The sequence below is a fragment of the Cordyceps militaris genome (assembly GCF_000225605.1).
Source record: "Cordyceps militaris CM01 unplaced genomic scaffold CCM_S00007, whole genome shotgun sequence".
In the NCBI taxonomy this organism is placed as follows: Eukaryota; Fungi; Ascomycota; class Sordariomycetes; order Hypocreales; family Cordycipitaceae; genus Cordyceps; species Cordyceps militaris.
The window spans coordinates 1,265,350-1,288,976 of NW_006271975.1; the positions used below are offsets into that span (position 1 = coordinate 1,265,350).

At 52.7% G+C, this 23,627-nt stretch overlaps 4 protein-coding genes across 4 annotated transcripts; 2 read left to right on the forward strand and 2 right to left on the reverse strand.

Annotated features, from left to right (window-relative positions):
* Positions 1-13,221: 13,221 nt before the first annotated feature.
* CCM_08622 (phosphoribosylformylglycinamidine synthase) lies at positions 13,222-17,295 on the reverse strand (the record flags this gene model as incomplete). Its single annotated transcript, XM_006673759.1, has 1 exon — positions 13,222-17,295. The coding sequence occupies one exon, from the start codon at positions 17,293-17,295 to the stop codon at positions 13,222-13,224; it is 4,074 nt and encodes a 1,357-aa protein (XP_006673822.1).
* Positions 17,296-17,933: 638 nt separating this feature from the next.
* Positions 17,934-19,028, forward strand: CCM_08623 (dual specificity phosphatase, putative; the record flags this gene model as incomplete). Its single annotated transcript, XM_006673760.1, has 2 exons — positions 17,934-17,980; positions 18,035-19,028. The coding sequence occupies 2 exons, from the start codon at positions 17,934-17,936 to the stop codon at positions 19,026-19,028; spliced, it is 1,041 nt and encodes a 346-aa protein (XP_006673823.1).
* Positions 19,029-20,342: 1,314 nt separating this feature from the next.
* CCM_08624 (uncharacterized protein) lies at positions 20,343-21,085 on the reverse strand (the record flags this gene model as incomplete). The annotated part of the gene is made up of 4 exons (XM_006673761.1): positions 20,343-20,463; positions 20,523-20,590; positions 20,651-20,899; positions 20,969-21,085. The coding sequence occupies 4 exons, from the start codon at positions 21,083-21,085 to the stop codon at positions 20,343-20,345; spliced, it is 555 nt and encodes a 184-aa protein (XP_006673824.1).
* Positions 21,086-21,817: 732 nt separating this feature from the next.
* Positions 21,818-23,254, forward strand: CCM_08625 (negative regulator of DNA transposition, putative; the record flags this gene model as incomplete). The annotated part of the gene is made up of 3 exons (XM_006673762.1): positions 21,818-21,896; positions 21,955-22,266; positions 22,320-23,254. The coding sequence occupies 3 exons, from the start codon at positions 21,818-21,820 to the stop codon at positions 23,252-23,254; spliced, it is 1,326 nt and encodes a 441-aa protein (XP_006673825.1).
* Between the last annotated feature and the right edge of the window lie 373 nt (positions 23,255-23,627).

Genomic DNA, 23,627 nt, shown 5'->3' on the forward strand with positions numbered 1-23,627 from the left:
TCGACGGCGAGGATCAGAGTCGGGGAAGCTGAAATGCAAGGCCGGCGATGAGGATCGAGCCGGAACACGGGAGACGATGGTGACAATGTCGAGCAGAAACGGAGGGATTCAGAGAGGGCGTTGGACAAGATGGAGGGAGGGAGTGGGCGGCTTGCGTACATATACCAAATTAAAAACGGCAGGCGCTATTTCCCACGGCTGAGCGGTGCCTTGGTAAGGCGCCGTAGGGCCCGCCCGCCGGTCGCCTGTAGGCCCCCGCCTCCCTCGCCTGAAGCCTCGAGGACGACGCTGTGCTCTTGGCTTTCGCCGCCCAGCATCCTGCACTATTAAGGTTTCCGCGGCCTGAGGGGACACTTACGCAGCCCGTAGCCCGCTGGAACCCACCAAAATCGTGCCCTGTAGTCTTGGCCCGTACCAGTAGAAGCGAGCGACTGTCCCCTACTAGCACGAATACTGCCTTAGTAGCAATGTACGTGTACGGTGGTGTGTGGTGGTGGTGGCGGGGCCCTGGCAGAGGGTGAGGGAGTTGCGTTAGCGGCCAGGGGGGGCGTGCCAGGCCTAGAGCGCTGGGGAGAGCTTCTGGAGGTGTGTGCTTGGTCGGTGGGCCTACCGAAAATGGGCGCTGCGTACCAAGGTACCTACCTGTATGGCGTTGCAGCACGCACAGCTACAGTGCTGATGAAGGTGGTACTGGACGTGCATATACTGGTGAACGGGCAGGTAGTGTGCCTCGCAGACCGACCCGTACCTAGGAGCTCGCCGCCGGCCACGATACCGACCACCTATCTCACTCCAGGACCACCTAAGGTATCTCACTGCCACCACATCCTACCTAGGTAGAAATAACTAATTCGTCCAGACTGTTCCCCTTCAGCATGCCCTCTCTCTGTACGCCTCCAAGGAGGGGTTGGTGCGCAGTGGGCTACCAAGCCTACAAGCGTCGTTAGTACATATAGGCACGCCGCCAAGGGGTGGGACTGCCATTACTACCGCTAGCTACCTGTAGTTAAACGTACCTAGGTAGGTAGCTAACGACATACTGCGACCGCTGGTACATATGTAGGCCTCTAATACTAGTCATAAATAGACGGAACTTGCTGTCAATGTTGGGGAGCGCAGGCCGGCAATAGTTACTCAGTAGGCTATAGATCTTGTCAAAATGCAGCTCTCCATCTCCTTTCGCTATCGCCGATGGCTATCGCCGGTGTGATGCCTGCCCAGGACGCATCACTCCAATAGTCCGTTCCGCTCCGGGCGGCCTTTTCTAGCAGCTCCGCCCAGGGCCCCTCCTCAACGTCCAGGAAACCCGTCAAACGCCAACCAGCTGTCTATGTAACGAATTACCACCACCCGTGAGTCTCGCTTCCAATACATCCCAAGCGACCAGATGCACCCTCGTTTATCCAGGGCTGTCTCTCAGTCCGCCACTCGTCCCTTGGCGTCTTGGCCCGGTCGAGCCCTGTTTGCCTTTGCTCCTCCGCTGCAAAGTCTGCCACACGCCCCTTCGCAAGGCTGAAGTGAGCCTGATCTGGCGGGTTGGCCAGACCGTTTGGTGTGGTCTGCTCTTCTCCAGTGGCGTGCGCGCACGACACTGTTGTGATGTGATCATGCAGCCTGACTATTTAAATCGATACTAGATAACTAGCCAATCGCTGCTTGATCCGGGACGGACGGGTTTTACCCTGCCTCCCTTACTGTGACCTCTATTTACCTCCCCTTGCGCTTGAATGAGTTGATTTTACCTAGGAGCTAATCAAGTAGCGCCCGTCGCCGCCGATAGGCCGTGAACAGTTTACAGATAAACAACCATCTACACACTGTATTGACGAATTACTACCATGCTCTGCTGGTCAAAATCACGGCTGGTTCGCTCAAGGGTTCTTCTTATACGTCCAAAGTTGCAACAAAATCTCACAAATAACGCGTAGAAGTAAGACGAGAAACGGCGAGACCTTAGTAACTGTATCAACAGGTATTCACCAGCCTAGACAATGTATTCGGAACTCGTCGCACCCTCGCCGTGTTTCTGGTCAGCTTTTGGTCGTGGTTTAGGACCCTCCGACGCGAGTGCTGTGCGCTGCGCACTGCTTATTACTATTTGCCTTGTCAACTTGTAATATCCAGGTAGCGACGACCCATGTGACCCGTGTTTGCATTAGTTCCAGTCCGGAAATACTAATTGCTCCATACAACTACCAGTATGCCGGGAGACCAGACACCGTTTTAGACCATTCCGGTTCGAGACCCTTGATTGTATTTCAGATTGGTCAGTAATAACTAGTTACGGAGTTATTGCAACACACGCCGGCCCGCAGCAAAGTCCCCGCCGCCGGTCGGGGACTTGGCTTTCCTGACTGGACACTGGTATGTCACTTGGCCATCTCGTGTTGTGTGCCATGTACCTTGCCCTACAAGCCACGCCAATCAGAGCTGAGGGAATCACCAAGAAGGGCTGTGTACGGAGTACCAGAGCCAAGTCTTGTTAGTGCTAATTCAAGCGGTTAGGCTCTTCCTCTTTCATGCAGTCCTAAGTATTACTGGGCTGAGATGGCTGTCCCCACTGCCCGGAATCCGGACCAAGTTTGTCTCCTAGAGCCTTTTACAAGTTAGCCTTCAATTTATAACAGCCGCCTCCACCGGCTAATAATAAAGGCTTGCGTGGCCCAGCGACCGAGGGGGGTTGCCAGTTGGGGTCGCGCCACCGCGTGACGGCGTTGACCCTCGTGGGGCGTTGGCCGTGTGTTCTCACCCCTGGCTCAACAGCGGCCGGCACTTGGACCTGGCAGAAGAGTCAGTCATCTTGCATCTGAACCATAGTATTGGATTTGGACCCCTGACCTGCTAATAGCCCCAAAGACCGAATCGACGTAATTATACAACTCCCTGGAGGACTCTGTGTAATAATAGTGAACAGAATGGTGGTTATCTTGCCAGTGTAGCCTCAAAATCGATTGCTGGAACGAGCTGCCCGCCATGCGTTCCTAGACTGTTTGCTGCTTTTTTTTTTCACTAGTTGCGAGACTCCCGAAATAACGAGCAGTGTTTGTTGCATTGGAGTACCTAGAGACCACCATCTGCCGCTTCATCCTGACAGCTTTTCGGGCTGTTTCAGAGCGCCTCGTCACCTGTATCCCGGCTGATCCAGCCGTTTCGCGGCCTTGCACACCACAGGCAACTCACATTGTCCTAACAACTGACAGCGCGCCACATTCACCTCCACTAATAAACTTGATCCTAGATCACGCGAGCGATGCCGCTTCCCGCTGCGTAGCAAGTCCTGACCATATGTATCGACAACAACTTGGTACTAATTATCACAAAGCACCCCTTCTACATAGGTACTTGGTACTTGGGGTATCTATGCCGCCATTCCCTTTCGGGCTATTCCACGACCTGTCCGTGGGGCCACCAACTCCGTGCCCGTTATACTAAACCATCTTGCAAACGCACCTCACCATCGTCATGACACTACTGACAATGCCTACCCTCCCCCGCGGTCTGATGCCCGATTTCTATCCCCGGTAGCCATTCCTGTGATGACACGACCCTTGTTGCTCCTACTTCTCTAAAAACCCGACCAATACGACACGCCCCTACCCCAGCCACGATCACCGTTGAGTAAACTAGACCACAATGCCGTGAGGCAAAGCTAACACTAGATCACGAGGCCAGTAAGCCTAGCGAATCACACTTAGCTGCCTAGAGGCTAGGGGTCCCTTTCGTCCATGCTCGCCTGTACGATTCTAAGCGCTTGTTGTCATCCTCAACATCTTGATACAAGTCCGTTTCCTCCACGTTGCTGCGAAATCCGAAGTCCGGGAAACCGTTGCGCCCAGCTCCATGGCATGTCAGCATTCAAGGCTGAGCTTCTTGCCCTAGTTGACTCTTAATTCGGAAACATTGGCCGCATCTATCGTCCCTCTGATGGCAGGATCACTGCTTTCCCAGGGATGACAGCCCCACGGTGAAGCTACAGAAGGATTCCTATGATTATTATGCTCCTCGACCTAAGCAGCATCTATTCGACTGTACGACCACACCAAGTTCCGCTTAGACATGAGGGGAACTCTGAAATTTGCTCCTGTTTCGCCTAGGCGCTCTCGGCTCTGCGGTTAATTTCCATCAAGCAAGTACGCGAACAATACGGCTTTTGTTTATATTCCTAGCGTCGACCTCCGCACGTAGTTACTTGATGACCACGTGGACCGTCCTCTCAAGGTAAGAATGGAAAAGCTAACAGTAAGCTGATTCATCGGAATTCTTTCTCCCCGCAGTTTACTGGTCACTCAGTTCGCAATAGCAAGGAAAGGTGTTTAGCTCGGAAGAACACCACAACTGAGTCATTGCTACTCAACGTCATCTTGGCAACAATGCACTCTGTTTCGCTTTGGACTACGTGGATCACAAGTAAGCAGGCGCATAAGCTCTAAGAAGTAGCAGTTTCCTGCGGCCTTTAGGTCACAGGGCGTGCACCGTTGGCCAGATAGCTACTCATCAGCCCTACCACATCATTCACAGTACCAACCGGACTGGGAGTGTTCCGGCCGAAATTATGCAGCCTCGCCCTACGTATCCACTAGGTCGATGTATCAACCGACCTCCTAACTAACTAGTGTCTATTGTCCAGCTATGTCAATTAGACTTTCCCCGCCACTTCCCGGGTTACCCACGAAACGCATGCCAAATGCCCTCTTTCCAGCCGCATGACGGCTTTTGGGGGCTCAATGCGATTCAGTGACGTCCGCCACATCCCCTCAACTCCTGGCGATAGACAGCCAACCAGCGCTCCTATCGAGCCGCGTCAGTGCAGCGGCGGAATACAGCTTTCGACTTAAAATATTTTGCTTGGACTATTCCACGACCTAGTCCCCTCACCCTTGTCATTTTCCGCGGCGCTGAAAGGGGCAACTGGAGAACAATTATTGCGACGAGGTTGACCCCAGCAACGAGCCACTAACGGCCAGTAGTTATTGCATCCAGCCTGATGTGTCAACTCCTGGACTAACTACATAAACGAGTTGGACGGTTTCGACAGCACCAACTGCAGGCTCCACGTGGCAGGGCGTTGGCTCATCCAGATATCTGTCCGGCAGAGCACTGCAAGACCGTTGGCCACTATTAAACGTTGTGGAACAATTCCGTTTTGCCCTAGACTTCTTCAACCCTGGTTTCCGTCCCGAGCACCTAATTCCCCCAGGAGAGGGCTTGGCCACCTATGAGTTATCAGCGTCGCGATGGCGCAGCAGGGGGGCGATTTTTAAGCTGGGCTGCTTGAATGACTGATGCTTACAGCGCTGCCGAGATTCTACCATGTCCACAACTCAACGAACCATGCGTCGTGGCGTTGCGCCATGGCGGAGCTAGGCCCGCCAAGCCTTTCCGTAATTGCACAGTCGTCGATCCAGCTGCAACGCGTGGAAGGACCAGCCGGCAGTTCGATTGCGCAATCGCATGACTGACAGACTCGAGGAAGTACCTGCTATGTACTATGTAAGCTGTCGGTTGTTCATTGTCTCGCCCTCTGATGCTATTCTGCGCGGTCCCTCGTGAATCGTCATCGTCTATCGACTTGGCCTCGAGTCTAGAGGTTGTTTCAAAAAGCCATGGCCTCTCCAGCACAAGAAATTGTGGAGGAGCCGCTGATCGAATTGCGTCGTCAGCTATTTTCGAGGACCACAGAGATGAGTATGTTTCAAGACCAGCCACCGATGCTACTCCATACATACATACGTGCTCCCGAGGTTGGCAACCAGATGCTGCTACAGTCTCAATGACACCGCAGCAAGGCGAGATCCACAACGACGCTTGACTTTGTTATGCGGGGTTCTCTCAGAGCATTTGTCCACGCCATCAAAGCTTTACATCGACAACTTGTGTGCAAAGGTAACTAGCTGATTCTCCCTGATGGACATGACCAGCGTTGACTATTATTAGTTGGAAACCAGGGCGGTCTCGGTGGCTAATAAGACCCGGGAAACGGTTGCGTAAGTTGGCAGGCATTGTCGCCCACATTTCGCTTCACATATGAGAATGGAGAGCTTCGTGTAGCTTCCCTCATATTGCTGAGTTTGGCATGACCCATCCTTCAGGGCTGCTCCCAACAGGTGCCAGTCGTCAGCTTGCCAGCCAACGCTGGGAATACCGAACATCCTATCGACCCGTTGCTAACTCGTTAATAAGCGTGAACTAACTTATAAATCTCCCTGGCACAGTCAAGGTTGGTACCCCTGGTCCATCATGCGAAGGCATTGCAAACGCTGATTGCGCTTTCTGCCTGCTATTAACCGCCACAATAAACTGCACTGTTCCTTCGTCGGGGAGGCCAAGGCTCATCAGTGTCAATATCTGTGAATTGGTGCCGGGCCAAAAATATCGTTCTCGTTTCGTCATGCGGTTGATATATCCCGAGCCGACAATTGCATATGCTTCTGGAAGGTAACCTGTCGAGTCATGTTCGAATGAATATAGAATATACGCCCTACTGAGGCGACTTTCCAGCATCGGAAAGCAAGCATACATATTGGGCGATTTCAATATGCACATACTTCATTAACTCAAGTCCAACGATGTCAGTGCACTGATGGCACGGTACAGGCAGCAATACGGAAACACATCGAATTAGTCTGACTCATTTTGTTCACGATTTCTCAATCCCGTTGACATGGGATCGCCGAGAGGCTCATCGAGTTCCGTGCTTACCTAGCAGTTGGTACCAGGGCCTGGGACTTTTTACTGGTCACTAATTCGTACTGTACAGTACATAGAGAGCAAGCGGAGACGCTAATAGTTCCCACAGCATGGGGACGCCAGCACGGACTGTTACGCGTAAAAGCTTGCCTCTTAGGGCAGTTTTCCAGATTGCCTTGTCGAAGCATTCCTGATCGGGCTGGCTAGCGGACGTGTCTTACCCGGGCCGAGGGAGGGTGTGTGTTTAGACGAAGGGGATCTTGTCTGCCTTCTCTCGTTGGATGGTCAGATAACAAAGCTGCGGGAGCCGAGAGCAAAAAGTCGGACGACGCTTGGAACACCAAAGAGCAACCCATGAGGCGAAAATACTGGGTTCCTGGGAATCCGGATTGCCTGCGGCTTGGGCATATTGGTTTTGTCGCAGCTGTTACTTGGTACAAATGCGATGACGGAGTTTTCCGTTGGGCTGCTCACCCCCTCTCCCCCACTTCAAAGCCTTAATGAACCAGCAAAAGAAACAGGATAACATGGCGCTTTCAGACTGAAGCAAAGCTCGCAAGTCCCTCAAAGGCGGCACATTGGGCCACATGGTCTCAATAAAGTGAGGCGAGAGTGGGACAGTATTCCATTGCTAGTTATTGCTTGGCATTATTCTGCGCCTCTATGCCCATCTCCGGGGAAGCAAGTCGGCCGGGCCGGCCATTCGAATTGGCATCAACATGTCGGGTCCACGAAAATAAGCCATAAAGGCCGAGAAGAAGGATTATCAGCATTTGTTGTTTCGACGTTGCAGCAAATGTATGTCCTCACTACCAAATGGGTGGCAGTTGACGCTGGCAATTTCTTTAGCCGACGCAGCCGGGTTTCTTTTTATAACTAACTGCTGGGCCGCCTTTTGACTGCGCAGAGGGCTGGGGGAAAAAATAATAATTCGGGCTTGCTGCGGGGTTACATCCGGGTTCTAGATTTGATCACCAGGGTGTTTCGGGTGTTTCTTGGTGAACTCTTTCAACACCCCATTCGACATTTATACCAAGATGTGCCGTGACTCTGGTTGGTGTCACAAGGCTTAGAGTTGACTGACTTGTTCTTCTGACCGTCTTTGCCTGTCCTTTACTAATTTTGCGCCCATGAGGCGAGCTCAATGAAGGAAAGGGCCATTTCAGCAAAGCAGGCTGTGCTCGCTAAGTATTCCCTGCAGCTCACAGGTCGGTCAAGGAAGGCTTCATGGTCGGGTTTGATATCTTACCCCATAGCCTTACCGAAGTGATACAATGGGCCCGCCTCACTGCCACTCAACTATGAGAGGGGTCTTGTCAAACCCACCTGCCCTTCCATACCCATGTCATTGCCGATCAGCAAGAGCTATGCTACGCCTGTCGCGAACTGCAGGTCGAGGGAGCCGGCTATGTGCCTCCACTGCAAGCGAGAGAACAAGAAACTCTACGATGACTACAGAGTACTCCGTAGTTATTTCACCGTTTCTTCTTTTGGCGGGTAGACTTGCCGAAGGATGGATGGGACGAGTTCTCGTTTGGCACAAATGCGGATAATTGCTGCCCCCGCATATTCACAGGGTTTTTGCCTCATCACACTGCATTACGCTCTCGGCTTGCTGACTGGCCGCGGGTGCTGAATCTGGTCTAGGATCTTCCTTCGTCTTTCTTTCGTGGAATTTCTTGAGAGCGCCACAAAGTTTGCCTGGCTTATTTAGCCTTGCTCTCATCAGCTACAAGGGTCACGATGAGTCGGAACGGGCATCACAGACGAGCGGGGAAACAACCGGATTGCCCATCATCTCGCACAGATGCACTGGGTGGGCTGGTTCGGCCCCTAGCGAAGCAGCAGCACGGGTGCAGCCGCCTGCTGCAGAGGATTTGGGACAGCATTATTTCGCCGCGGCTTGGGGGGCAATAGAACAGGGCTGAGCATGCAGAAAAGTGCCCGCGGAATGTTCGGGCCCGAGCGGCTCGTGAATCTGCACTCTGCACGCGCTGGCATCAACAGGGAGACAATGGCTGTGCAAAGCGAATCATGAAGACGGTCATCTCCAGCTCTCGCTACCAGATCGCATCCGTCGCTTATTGCTAGCCACCTAGTTACTCGGTTCAGCACTCTTCTACCAAGTACGCAACTGACAAAGGGCAACGGCGCCATTGTTGGCGCGTTCAGCTGGGGGCTGTCCTTCAAAGGCTGGTGGTGTCTTTGTCAAAAAGACGAGAGCAGCTCAGACGGACGCTAGCTAGGCTGGCCCGACAGCCACCGAAAACCCAGAAACAAAGGAACCATGTCTGCAAAAACGAAAAAGCGCCGACAGGCCAGTGTATCCTTCTTCGGGTTGAAATGTTACAATATGCCTTGGCTTGCATGAGGCATTGCCAGTGCAGCTTTGGCAGTGCTGCCCGTGCATATGACGGATCAGTTTTTTCTTTCGCTTTCAGTACCCGTTGATCCTTGCAAGGCGACATTGCGAGAAACGTGGGCTATCAGCGCGATTCGGCCGAGTTTGCCCTGATAACCAATGCAACATGAACGACGACCCAACTCTTCCGTACAGGGCTGGGCGCTAGCGAACTGCAAAACCGTCTATCCCGCCCCCTCCTCAGTTGATAAGGGCATTTCAGCCTCTATTAACGGCCTCTGGTTATTACGAATAGAGGGTCTTCATGTTCCACTGCTCGCTGCAATCTTGATGTGACAGGGCTCTGACTGGCTCACAGCTCGCCCCTAGTGATCCATTTTGTGCCGCCGGTGGCTTGCTCGAAACAAGGTGTGAGTCGGCGCCTTTTTACACAAGTCATTTTTTCAGCTACCTGATGGACCAATCAAGTTCCCTTCCAGACTTGACCACAACGCCAGAGAAACGGTTCAAAAATGATTGAATTGAGCGCCAAAGAAAAGACATGGGTTCCAGAGTTTGATGAAGATAATAGCTGATGCCTTGGTTTCCCACACGAAAACATCTGAGCAGAAGCCCGCGGCTAGCCGTTGGTAGATGGCTGGTCAGCCCTGGCTCTGCGTGTCGCATAGGTACGAAGTATATATGCAGCGCAGCCCTGCCAGGCCATGATGGACCTCGTTGCCTTCTGCAGCCACGGCCTTGTTCTGCAGAGGCTGACACAAGACCTGCAGCAACGAGCCGCGGAGCCGTGGCCTCGTTTCTGCCTTGTCACCGGTGCGCAACTGATTCCGCGAGCGAGCGTGGTCCCTATCAGCAGTGTGACTGAACCGGTGCTATATGTACGGATAGGCGCTGCAGGGCTGCCCAAGTCGTACATAATATCGACAGTTCCGGTATGGACCCTTTTTTTTCCCTAGCACTGTCTGTGATTTAGTTATGTAGTGCTTTGTCAGTCTAGAAACAATGACTGCATCTTGACAACGAGACGAAGACGTTTGAGACCATATACCAATACTAACTACTAACGATATAACTAGACCTGACTCTGTCAAGGGCATGGGCCCATAGAAAGAGGACAAAAATTCTAACTAATAACAAGTTGCAGATTTGTCTCACGGTCATGTCGGTACAGAAGCCTTACCAGCGACAAATCCTGCCGTGCCGTCCCGACAGGGCTGGGCTACGCACCACGCTAGAGAGCTTTGCGAGTCGATCCCTCGATGCATGGCATCTGGCACACCTTCTTTCCGCTCGCTGATGCGTTTGATTGGTGGTTGGCTCGTGGTTGGCCATTCTATCCCAAGAGGTTGGCTAAATCGGTTGCAACATGCAGAAAGGAAAGGAAAGCGCGAAACATCCGCAGTGCTATTTGGAGAGAGGTTGCGAGAAACTTTACTCACACCCCTCCTCTCCCTGTCTTTCCCTCATCAACAAACAAGACTCGTGCACGCTGGTTCCTTGATTGGCCCTGGTTTTCCCAAGTCGACATTGCCCAAGGTGAAGGCTTCGGTCCGAGTTTCAAACTCTGCCGTCTTTGCACTCAACTCTCCAATCCATTCGCATACTGGTAGGTGGATTCTTCGGCTTGCTCGGCGCGTAATCAACTCCGTGCATGATACGTTGAAACAGTGTCATGCATGGCCAACGAGAATTAGGCCGCATACGATTCCCGCAACCAGAACCACGGGCGCAACTCAGCCCTCTTTTGTGGTTTTCATTTGAACTGCCGTTGCCGAGCAAAGGGGAAACTTGCTCGAAAGTGTGTGTCAGGGGTAGGCGTCATCTGAATTGATCAACGATCAACGATGGATTCAGGTGGCGGAGATGCAAGGTAACTAAGTACATTGCAATTCTCTCACCCGCGTCCTTTCTCCCGATGCGGTGGCAACTCGCTCTGTCAATAGAGCCTGGCCGTCGAGCACATGATGACGCTGTGGTGCATGTCACGATCCAGTCTACAGTCAAAACGTCCATGTGACATACATCACCGCAAGGAACTCGAGGCACGGAGTGAGCCTGTAGCACAGCATGACAACTCGAACCTGTTCCGACACCTTCTTGGGAGAGGCCGCACCCGGAGTGCTTTGGACCCCGGCCTTCTCAGAAGTTCCGAGACCCGAAATCTTATTACCACGCAACTTGGGCCCCCAACATTGACGATCTGCACAGCGCCGAGGTGCGCAAACGGCCGCGCAAGACGAACCGCGCATCTACTGGTAATACAGTGCCGCTTTCCGCCTTTGCCTTAACAATACATGACCCCATGCCACGGGTGGGCAGAGACAAACAGCGCCTCTGAACCCATTATCGTCCCCTCTACTCGGAACGGGCGGCAACGTCTTTGATCGCGGCCTCGCGGCAGTGCTTTGAAGAAGCAGGCCAGCTTGATTGCGTCGCCCCTTGTCAAAGCAAGTATTGAACCATTTGTGCGCCAGTGCGTTTCTGAGTTTATTTTCAAAAGAAAAGCGGCTTTCTTTCCCCATCCGCTTCTCCAACGCCGGCGCCGCGTGCATTACGTATGCGTCTTTTGGTCATGGCCAAGGGGGGGGGGGGTCTCCCTCGGAACGACCCTCCCTGACTCAAAACTGTCTCCCAACTCCACAGTCCCCAAATACTGTCAAGGACGCGCGGCGTCAAGGTCGTCTACCACCAAAAAAAGGGGGGGGGGAGATGAACGCTGGACTTTGGCAACAGAATAGCAACGTTTTGTACTTTGTACAGGGTCGTTGTATTGAGCATTTCGAGGAGTAGAGAGTACGCGCATACTGCTGTTGGAAGTCTGCAGTCGTTACTTACTCGTCAAACTTATAGCAGTGAAACCTTATCGATGGTCGGAGAATAAAAATAGCTGATAGATGAGTTATGTTTCATCTTTCAATAATTCGTAGTATCCCGCTTATTGTATTTCTGGCTTCTCCTGCCAAGCAGTTACAACCCTTGGCACTTGGGCAGCCAGATGCGACGGGTATAGACGTGAGTCAACGACGGGCTCCGAAAACTTGGGATGATTAAATTATAGAAGTTCTTCTCCTCCTTGGAGACACGAGGATCTACAGATTGCCCAATAGCCTATTTACACACAGCTGCTGCCGACGCCCTGTCCACCACCAAATTTGCATGAATACGAGAATCCCTCGCCCCCCCCAAACATGTATAACAGGAAAGGCTCCTAGTAACACTATTGTCACACCATCCGCCTTTTTTTCGTCAGGAGAGCCGCCATGCTGGAATTCACCGAACACGGCCCGGATATACTAGTTACGGTGGCTCGAACGACACGCCGCGCGGTCTGGTTCTGTGTGGCTTCCTTGCTGGCTGGGGTGCAAATACTCCAACACCTCGTTTGAGTAATAAACGGCCTTTTCAGCCTCGGAAGGGGTTTTGAACCTTTTTGATAGCCTTGGCAGAAAGGGGGCGGGGAGGCGCGAGGCTGATGTTCCAGGGCCGTCGCCGCCGCCGGACTCGGCTGTGGGAGGAGGTGGGCAGCAGCATTCTCTGAAGCCGTTGCACACTATCCGGAAAGAAGAAGGGGGGGACGGGCGACGAGAATGTTTCTTGTCGGCTTTTGACTTTGTATCGTCTTCAGGAACCCCCGCTGGAAGGGGACTGGGCTTTGTGGTCTGGCGCGAACAAACCTCGTCCCAAACGGCGATGCGACTGCTTGAGGAGTTTCGAGGCCTGGTACAGTGGCCTTGCACGAATACAGGTGCAATAATAATGCCCTTTTCGCACCATGAGCCATGTCAACTTGTACTGAGTGTTCCTTAATGCTCTCTGTCGAAGAGCGATGCTATGGTTCTCGCTTCCCGTTATGCCCGTCCTTGCCTGCCAGGTCAACGGCGAATCATGGTATTGCAGTTCACTACATGTGAATTAATGGCTTGATATTGACAAGTCAAATGACAAGGCCAATGATGAAAAGAAGCATCAGCACTTTCATCTTGTAGGGTATGACATGTATCATGTGTGTAAATATGTAACGTTGCATTTCGTCGTGCCTATCTGTTCAAGACTCTGTATTTCATCCCGAGTCAATTCCATTCCCAAAACGCCGAACATGAACGAGAAAAGTTGTATGATTTGATGTTTTGTATATAATACGACAACATGTGAAGAAGAACCAAAGAAATCATTCAGCCAACCCATCTACGGGCGCTGCGGAAGAGACGAACCCAAGGCCCAAACTCGCCCCACGTCTCAGCAGCACCATCCGGGATATAACTGGCGATACCGGCCATGATGGTACGTTCCGGGTGAGGCATCATGGCCACGAATCGTCCATCCTTGCTCTGCACACCTGCAATGCCACCAGGGCTGCCGTTGGGGTTGTAGGGGTACTTTTCTGTCACGTTGAGACGGTTGTCGACGTAGCGCATCGGAATCATGCCGGCGTCGGAGAGGTGCTGGTACGAGTTGGGCGAGCCAAACAGCGCGCGACCCTCGCCGTGGGCGACGGCAACGGGGAGAGAGGAGCCGTTCATGCCATGGAAGAAGACTGAGGGTTTGGACTCGTCGACTTGCACGCGCACCATGCTTACGCGGCCCTCAAACTGCTGAGACGCATTGTCGACAAAGTTGGGCCAGTGCTCCGTGCCGGGGATGAGGGACTTGAGACGGGTGAGCATTTGGCAGCCGTTGCAGATGCCGAGCGCAAACGTGTCGGGGCGGCTGAAAAAGGCGGCAAACTCGCCGCCGGCCGTCTTGTTCATCAGGATCGACTGAGCCCAGCCGTTTCCGGCACCGAGCACATCACCGTAGGAGAAACCTCCAGGCAAGGCCAGTCCGACAAAGTCAGCCAGGGTACGGCCGCCGAGGATATCAGTCATGTGAAGGTCAACGGCCTCGAAGCCGGCGGCGCGGAATGAGTATGCCAACTCGGCGTACCCGTTAACACCCTGCTCGCGAAGGATGGCAACGCGAGGAGCCTTACTGAACATGCCAGTAATGGACTTGGTCAGAGGCAGAATGTTCTCAGACGGGGTAAAGCTGAGCTTGTACGAGATACCAGGGTCTTCCTTGTCATCGATGAGAGAAAACTCGGAATCAGCACCGGCAGTAGTATCACGTAGGCGCTGCATGGCATACGAAGTCTTGCTCCACCACTTCTGGATCTCAACACGATCGAGGGTAGCAAACGGAGTAGCGCCGTAGCGGACAGAAAGATTCTGCTTGGCCTTGGACTTGACAGCGCCAAACTTGCGAATGAGGCCCGCGGGCGGACCGCAAGTGGCAAAGCAACGCTTAAAATTGGTCTCGTCAGATTTCCGAATCTGGAAGACGGCGCCGAGTTCCTCGTTGAAGAGGGCATCAATCATATCAGCCGGGCTACCCGTCTTGGATATACCATCCATCATGATGTCCACGCCACAGCGACCAGCGAACATCATTTCAGCAACGGTAGTAATGAGACCACCGTCAGATCTGTCGTGATAAGCTAGAACAACTCCACTCTTATGAAGCTGATCAAGAGCATCATAGTAATCTGTAATGAGATCAAAGTTCTTCATGTCCGGCGCTTCGTTGCCAAGAGCTCCGAGAGATTGGGCCAAAGCAGAGCCGCCCATGGCCTTGCGGCCTTCGGCCAGATCCACAAACATGAGAAGAGTCTCGCCGACATCCTCAACACGACGGAGTTGAGGAGTCCAAGTTTTTTGGTAGTCCTCGACAATCGCAAAGGCCGAGATGGCGACGGAGACTGGAGCAGTGACACTCTTGGACTCCTCGCCGTTCCTCCATACAGTCTTCATAGATGTAGAATCTTTGCCAACAGGAATACTGACGTTGAGCGCTTGGCAAATTTCCATAGCGCCTTGAACAGCTTCGTAGAGAGCGGCACCCTCGCCAGGATGGTTTACAGCAGCCATCCAGTTTGCAGACAGCTTCACGCGACGCAGGTCACCCATGACATCAGAAGCACCGAGGTTCATAAGCGATTCCGCAACTGCCATGCGGGCCGAGGCAGCCGGGTCGATCAGAGCAATAGTAGGCTTTTCACCCATGGCCATGGCTTCGCCGGTCTTTTGGTTTCCACCAATGTGGAAAGAGGTGGCAGTGACGGCCACGTTCGAGACGGGCACTTGCCAAGGTCCGACCATTTGGTCTCTGGCAGTCAGACCACCAATGGTTCTGTCACCAATTGTGATGAGGAAAGACTTGGAACCAACAGCAGGCAGGTGGAAAACGCGTTCAACAGCCTTGGACAAAAGTTCTTGCGTGGACAGGCCGGTTCCGTAGGCTTTCTCTAGGCTTGCCAGGGCATTGAAAGGAGTAAGGGTAGGCTTCTTGGAGGTGACCGTACGCTTCAGCTGTCTCTTGGGAGGAAACAGGGCATTCATTGGCAGATCAATGGGTCGTGGGTATTGCTTTGACTCGCGGTCGGTGAGAACAAGGTTGCTTACACCGTCGGAGGTCTTTGAGACGACAGTGCCAACGTCAGAGAAGCCGCATCGCTCTCTCTGGCAGATGCTGGTGAAGCGGTTCATACCATCGGCATTGATTAGAAGAACGTAGCGTTCCTGTGCCTCGTTACACCAGATCTGGAGTGGGCTCATGCTGCGATCAGCGCTCTCAACTTGGCGCAGTTCAAAGTTGCCACCGAAGCCGGCATCCTGGACAAGCTCGGGCAGAGCGTTGGATAGGCCACCGGCACCGACATCGTGAATCATGGCAATAGGACTCTCGACTCCGAGACTGCAGCAAGTGTTGATAACCATCTGAGCACGTCGCTCCATCTCGGGGTTGCCACGCTGGACACTGTCAAAGTCAAGATCGGCATTACTTTCGCCAGTGGCATTGCTCGAGGCGGCGCCACCACCAAGACCAATCAACATGGCAGGACCACCGAGAACAATGACATGAGCTCCGTCACGAACAAATCGTTGCTCCTTGAGAGCGTGCTCAGGTCGAACAGTGCCCAAGCCACCAGCAATCATAATGGGCTTGTGGTAGCCGCGCCACTCAGAAATTTCCTTCGCATCTGTAGATTCGGTTGCATCGGAAGGGGTGAGAAGGGTTCGGAAGACACCAGTAAGGCATGGGCGGCCAAACTCGTTGTTGAAGCGGGCGCTGCCGATGGGGGCCTCGAGCATAATATCGAGACTGCTGGCGTAGTGCGCAGGTCGGCCAATGTCCTTTTCCCAAGGAGCATGGTTGTCGGGGATGAGGAGGTCAGAGACCCAGAAACCGGCAAGACCGGCCTTGGTCACGGAACCTCTACCCACGGCACCCTCGTCGCGAATCTCGCCGCCAGAGCCAGTGGCAGCACCGGGAAAGGGTGAAATGGCGGTCGGGTGGTTGTGGGTCTCGACCTTGGTAAGAATGTGAACGATTTCCGGTGTAAGCTTCCAAGTGCCAGTCGAGTAGTCGGGGGACCAGTAATTGGCCGCCTCGCCCTGCACGACGGCTGCGTTGTCGCTGTAAGCCGAGATGGTGTAATCAGGCGTGTTTTTGTGAGTCTCGCGAATCATTTGGAATAAGCTTTTGTCTTTATCAACACCATCAATGTTCCAAGACGAATTGAACACCTTGTGGCGACAATGCTCCGAGTTGACCTGGGCAAACATGAAAAGTTCGACATCATGGGGCGAGCGGCCAAGCTTCTTGAAAACGCCGACCAGATATTCCATCTCGGATTGGTCGAGACTAAGGCCCTTGGTCTTGTTGTAGTCGGCCAGGACTGTAAGAGGATCCTTGCCATCACCAAAGATGTCGACAACAACAAGAGGCGAGGGCGAGCCTTCAGCAAACATGATCGCATTGTCGGGTTGGGTGCGGTCGAAGATTTCGGTCATTCGGTCGTGGAGGATGTCGCGGAAGGCAGTAATCTGCTGTTCGGTGGCAGGCTGGCCGAATTCAATCATGACACGCTTTCCGCGCTCAATACGATTGACACCATCGCGCAAACCACAGACGTGGGCGATGCTGGTGGCCTTGGAGCTCCATGGGGAGATGTAACGCGGGGTAATGTAGAGCGTGAGTATATTGGCGTTTGTTTCATCGAGAGGCGGCTGTTGGTTGCCGAAATCCTGCAAAAGCTCATTGATCTTGTCAAAAACGGCGTCAGAGTTGTTCTTGAGGTCCAGATAGTAGAACCAGTCGCCCTGGAGCTGCTTCACGGGAGCATCGGCGGCCTTGCCAATACGGGCCCGGAGCTCCTCCAGGTCAGAGGCCGTGAAGCAGGAACTGCCAACGAGAAACGAGGGAGGCATGATTATGGCGGCGAAGAGGCCAGGCTACCAGCACAGCACCTGTTGCAGGATGAAGGGCTGAGATGGCAACAAAAAATTGCGCTGGACGCGGGGGATGCGAGATGCGAGTCGTCAAACGCAGCCCCTCCATCTTTGTCAAAGTACCGATGAGGGGCCCTAACGTTGGAAAATTTTCGCCGCCTTGCCAATATTGGCGCCTGCGACATCGCGGGGTCGGCAGAAAATGTCGAATAACCCCACGACAACCGACTCCAGCCGTTTTTGTTGTCAATTACTACAAATATTGATCTCGGGAATCCTAGCTACATCACTTGGCATCGTAGTGACATTGGGCTAAATTCTCACTTGCAACACGCGCCGTAGCGGAGTCCCATCAGTAGCCCAGTTTCCCTTCCCCTCCGGCTCCGTCTCAAAACTCCGTCTGCACAAAACCCTGCCGCGGCTTCGGCTCTCGTAACTCGACGCCAGCAACTACATACAGTAGCCAATTTCAACAAGGCGTGAAAGCACACAAGACCTTCCATTATCGTATTTTATGCACTTTATTCTGAGCGACAGCCGTCTCTGCCCGCCCGCAGGTACATTGTTAGACAATATCCGCCCAAAAGCCTACAGACAGTTCCACGCGCCAAACAAGTATGGCTCATAGCTCGCTCAACATCCCAGACAACCTCTATGTTGGAGGGTAAGTTGGCGCCCGCGACCCCTTGTATCTCCACCTTCTAAAACAAATTACCAGTCTCTGGGCACTCCGTCGCTCCGATCAACTCTCTGAGAAGGGCATTACCCATGTGCTGTCGCTGTATGGGTTCCCACCCGATTCTCTCAAGAATTTCAAAGAAGAGCCATGGTCCGAGTACGGGAAGCAATACCAGCACCTTCTCATTGATATTGACGATGTCGAAGAGACCGATATCCTAGTCGAGTTTCCGAGAGCCGTCAAGTTCATCGACGGAGGTCTCAAAAGTGTCGGCCAAACAGGAAAACCAGGTGGTGTTTTTGTCCACTGCGCGGCGGGAAAATCTCGCTCCGTATCTTGCATAATAGCCTTCCTACTATGGAAGTATCCCAACAAGTTTGATCCTTCCGCCAACTCTGGTACCACAAAGCCCCGGACGGAGACAGCTGAGGAGGCTGTCAACGCCGCTCTCACCTTGATCCGCCAAACTCGCCCCATGGCAGAACCTAATGATGGATTCATGGAGCAACTGCGCATGTGGTGGACAATGGGATGCCCAGAAGATCTGGAAAAACAGCCAGTATATCAGCGCTGGGCGTATCAGCGGGAAGTAAGCGAGAGTCTGGGCGTCGGGCAGGCTCCGTCACGGCTCCGTTTTGAGGATGAGCAAACCGAAAGATTGGACACTACCGGCTCAAGCTTGCGGTGCAAGAAGTGCCGTCGTGTGCTTGCGACTGAACAGTTCATTGCCAAACACAAAGCCATTGATGGCTCAGCCAGCTGCCAGCATCTGTTCATTGAGCCTTTGAGCTGGATGCGCCCCGAGTTGGAGCAGGGAACACTCAACGGTCGGTTGACTTGCCCCAATGGTCGCTGTGGCGCTACCGTTGGACGCTACGATTGGAAAGGCTTCAAGTGTACTTGCGGTGCCTGGCTTACACCCGCATTCTCGTTGCAGAGAGCGAAAGTTGACGAGATTGCTGCGTCCATATCTGGTCCTGGCGGAAATCTGGGCATTCGACTTCCACCTGGGGCCGGGCGCGGTAACCTTTAAAACTTGTATATGATGTCTTACGCCCGCGGATCGGCATTAACACGGCTAGCTATTTACAAACTTGCGACGACAAGTGGGTTACCGGTACCCGTATGGAGCTTTATTTCATAGAAACGATTTGACGGCGATATGGGGTCGAATGGGCACAACAACATAAAGTGTGTTACGGTTTGCCCCATGACCTGCTGTCTGCTCTTGAACTGGTCGTAAATATATCCTGGTTAGGACTTTTGTCTGTGTGTACGTTTAGCAACTCAGCTGCGCGGTCCGCACTTCTCAGAAGGCCAGAAAAGGTGGAATACACAAAGCAACCGCCGCACATGAGAGCTCAAAATAGCTACAACGGGGGATGGAAATGCCCTTTCCGCAACGCACCATAACTCCACATACAGCTACCTCATACGGCAAGGTTCTCCCGGTGGGCCAGGACTATGGGTATCACCGGTATAGACTATTTCGGCTTGCTGGCAACACGCCATGCATTGAATCCACATACATCTGCAGTCGACGTAGACCAGCCTGGCAAGGCTGGGGGCGTGTGCATTATGCACTGTGGTGATGGTGTCTGCCCCGCTCAGAAGATTCACTTATATTTATTAAAATAGAAAATAATAGCAGTGTTAACACTTTGCAGTTTACTGTAGGGCGTATGGGTGCAATGACACCAGCAGGACACGATGTGTCTCTGCCATCACGAGCTGCAACGTTGCATTTGTGATATTCATCGGCTTTCAGTAGGCAAAATTCAATGTAAATTTTCTTTAACACTCGAACCATTCGCGGTAGAGATGAGGGATAATCGGTCGAGGTGAATAGGCTGCGTGTGGGCAGGTAGAATGGCGACCTGCATCGGTAGGGCTCACCAGGCGGCGGCTGTACCGGGCCGGGAAGTCCCCGAATACAACAAACTAAACGATAACCCTCTTCTTCGGTCTTTTTGCGACCTATCCAAGTGTGGTCCTCTTTTTTGTACGATGTCAGCTACCTGTAAAGGCGGATTTTCGTGATCGACATGGCGTCAGTGGTCTGTAATCACTATCTATGGAATAAAGACCTAATGTGAACCTTCAATTTGGAGTGGAAGAATATGTTGTTAATGTATCGGTCACACTTCCCCTCACTGCTCATATAAACTTCCGCCAAATATGCGACAGATTCGTTGGTGTCGCAGGGAGACAGACATGCATCTGTGTCCCTATGAGTATGAGTGATATGGGTCAAGACTCTACGGGACTTTGTCACCGTCATTATGCTCATATCTCCGAGGTCCCAATGTCGGCTATATACACATGTCCGTGTTTACTCATGATCCTCTTACTTTGAGGGCGGCGCCGTCGGTACCGAAGGAAAGTACCCCGGCTGCGAGACCCGTTCTCTATCTCTCTTTGAAGTTTCTGCTTGTCGTTTTCTTTGTAAGCGTTGTTGATAAAACGCACTATTGTCAAATGTTGTTAGGCAATACTTCTTGCACTTTTCATCGCAAGCAGGACTCACGTCTTGAGCTCAAAGGTCCGAGGCTCTTCTTCCTTTTCTGCCTCGGCCTCGCCGTTGTCATTTTCTTCCTGTTTCGATCAACGTGGTCAGTCCATGTTCCACATCACCATGTAGCACAGTGACTGTACCTTTTTCTCGGCCTCATCATTCTTGTCGTCCGTTTTGTCCGTCTTCTTCTTCTCGTCCTTGTCTTTCTCCTTCTTGTCCTTTTCCGCCTTTTCCTTCTTTTTCCGCTGTTTTTCTTCGTACTCCTTTTTCACCCTTTCTTTTTCAGCCTCCAACTCTCGCTCTCTTTTGGCTTTGATGGCCTCTTCATCAATCTTTGGCGTGCAAAAGTAGCGGTCTTTTAGGTGCACAGTGCACACAAAGAAGAAGTCCTGAGACAATATTACTATAAATTGATTCCACTTCTGACGAAAGGAAGTCTCTTTTCAGAGCATTCTCACCTTGTTATCGGGCGTAACGAGCACTGACGTACTCGTCTTGTAACAGATGTCGCATGATTTGGCCGATGAATCTGCCACCTTGCGATGGTTGTATATGTTCGGAAATGGGGCTGACATGGTGGTCCAGAAGGATCAGCGGCTTGTTTCACCTTTACATATAGCAAAATATTTCCGTCGAACTTTTGGACAGTTGTTGTGATGATGATGAAAGTCAGCCCAACGCCCCACGATACGATGAAGCTCTCAGATCGATGACTAATCTTGGCGATAGTTATGCCCTTCACGCGGCTGCCAGCCAAGAGTTGCGGTTTCCGTTGGAATTTCATTTTAATTTTGACAAAGCAAATGGGTGAATTATTTCATGTGTTTTGCATTCAAACAGACTTTTTGGTCCTACTCGTCCCTAAGTATCTACATACACCAGTTCTGACCAAACTCTGGGGCATCCTTTAGTTGCATCGGCGATTACGCCAGCGTGGTCTAAACAAGACCAGTACTCACCATGCAATATGAAGTTGGTTAAAGTTCATCTTCCACATTTGCTCCAGCCCTCTTGATCATCATCAGGAGTAACTAATGAATCAGTGGAGCGATGGTTGGTGCAAGTACCAGGTCGCGCCACACACAACTTGGTACCTACGCAAGGCGGAGCTCACTCAGGCCGCGCAATTGGCTGGCAGAGTGGAGGAGAGCCGCCAGATGCCCTGTTCACTGACGTCGCGTTTCCAACACCCAAAAATATCTTTGCTTGGAGCAGGCGACTTTGCTTTGCTCATTGTTCACCATTCTCGATTTTTTTCAACAGTATCGCAGGCCTCTACAGTGCTGTATATTCGCGATACAACGATAATGGAACTAGACTTTGAGCGCCTCAACGCCATATTCAAGCCCCGTCAGGATATTCTCGATGGCATAAAGCGATGCGCCGGTGAGCCACCGCCCCATTGCGAGGGTCCCCAACGTCTATTTGCTAACCTAGCGGCCAGAAACGCCCGGCAAGGTCGCCCTCTTTAACGAAATCGCTGCGCATGTTCACTCCAAGCTGGCAGAGAACGAGGAGCCCGGGGCAAAGAGACGCAAGGTCCAGGCTGGCCGTGACACCAACGGCGCCGCGAATGGCTCTCCCGCTACTGGGAACCCGGCCGACGACCCTGTCCTGCTGCAGGTCAAGGAAATATCCGTCTCTGTGCCACAGCGGAAGAAGTTTGAGATATGCTTTACACCAGATTTTCTCTATGCTCGCGTGCCAGGAACAACGGTCCCTCTTCAGGGCATGACCTATGCCTGGACTGACATTGGTTAGTTGCCTCACCCTGTTTGCCCCTAATTGTCCCAATTCTGAACAGAGCAGAATTCGTCTTTTACGTACCTGTCCCCGAAAAGGCCCAAGTACAACACAACTATGTTTTGTTCCCGCGCGGCTCGAGGATACCCCCCAAGTCCGGCCCGGCGACCGTCGAACCATTCGTCTTCACAGTCCCTGCCACGGCGCCCAAGGAGGGCACGATAGGAGGAAGCGAGGTTGGCCTGTCTCATTCCGTATCCGATACATACAGGGGCCTGTTCCACTGGGCGTTCAACAGACGCTTGCGCGCCGTCGGCAGCGACGTCAAGATTGTCTCGTCGGACCCTAATCAATTTCACAGCATGGTCCGGCAACCGCACCGGCCCAACGAAAAGGCGGTACACGTCGGCGCCTTTCGCGGCTCCAAAGACGGCTTCTTGTTTTTCCTGGAGACGGGCATCTTGTGGGGCTTCAAGAAGCCGCTCATCTTCATGCCGCTGAAGCGCATCGCCGCCATGAGCTACACCAACATTTTGCAAATCACCTTTAACATTGTCATCGAGGTATTCCCCGAGGAAGGCGACGTCAACGACGAGTACGAGTTTGGCATGGTGGACCAGCAAGACTACGGCGGCATCGACAGCTACGTCAAGCGCAACGGCCTGCAAGACGGCAGCATGGCGGAGCAGCGCAAGGGAAAGCTACAGCTGGCCGAGAACAAGGCCAAAAAGGGCGCGGACGGGGCGCCGGCGGATGAGGCCGGCGATGGCATGACGGAGCTGGAGCGGGCCGCGCTGGGCGGAGACTTGGAAGATGATGACGAGGATGAGGAGGACTATGCCCCCGGTAGCGATGATGGCAGCGGCGGCTCTGGAGAGTCTAGCGATGAAGATGACGACGACGATGATGATGTTGGTGAGGATGACGAAGAAGATGATGCAGAGGGCGACGAAGGCGACGACGAGGAAGCGGGCGACGCCCCGGGCCTATCGATTAGATGAAAAGCATGACTTGGTCTTGACTTAATATGGCGTTATAACTCCGGCGTTGGACTAAGGTACTGTCTAATGGTTCCGAATGTACGGGAGCAATATGCGGATTGACATGTAAATTGTTGGTGCAGGGTAGTGAGCTGCGCGCGCGCGCACATTATCATGTCGCCATTTTTGCTCGCACCGCTCCAACTTTCTGAAAATGTGGCTATATATTTCAAGCAAGCCTAGGCTTTTAAAGAGGGGAAACTCGGGTATTTACCTTGAAGCCGCCGATTTGTCGTACATGAGTGACGCAGTAAGTTGAGTTGAACCCTTTACAACAAAGATTGTGTGGGGCGTTGAGAAGCAGCGGAGTGGCGGAATTCACTCAACCTCGGAC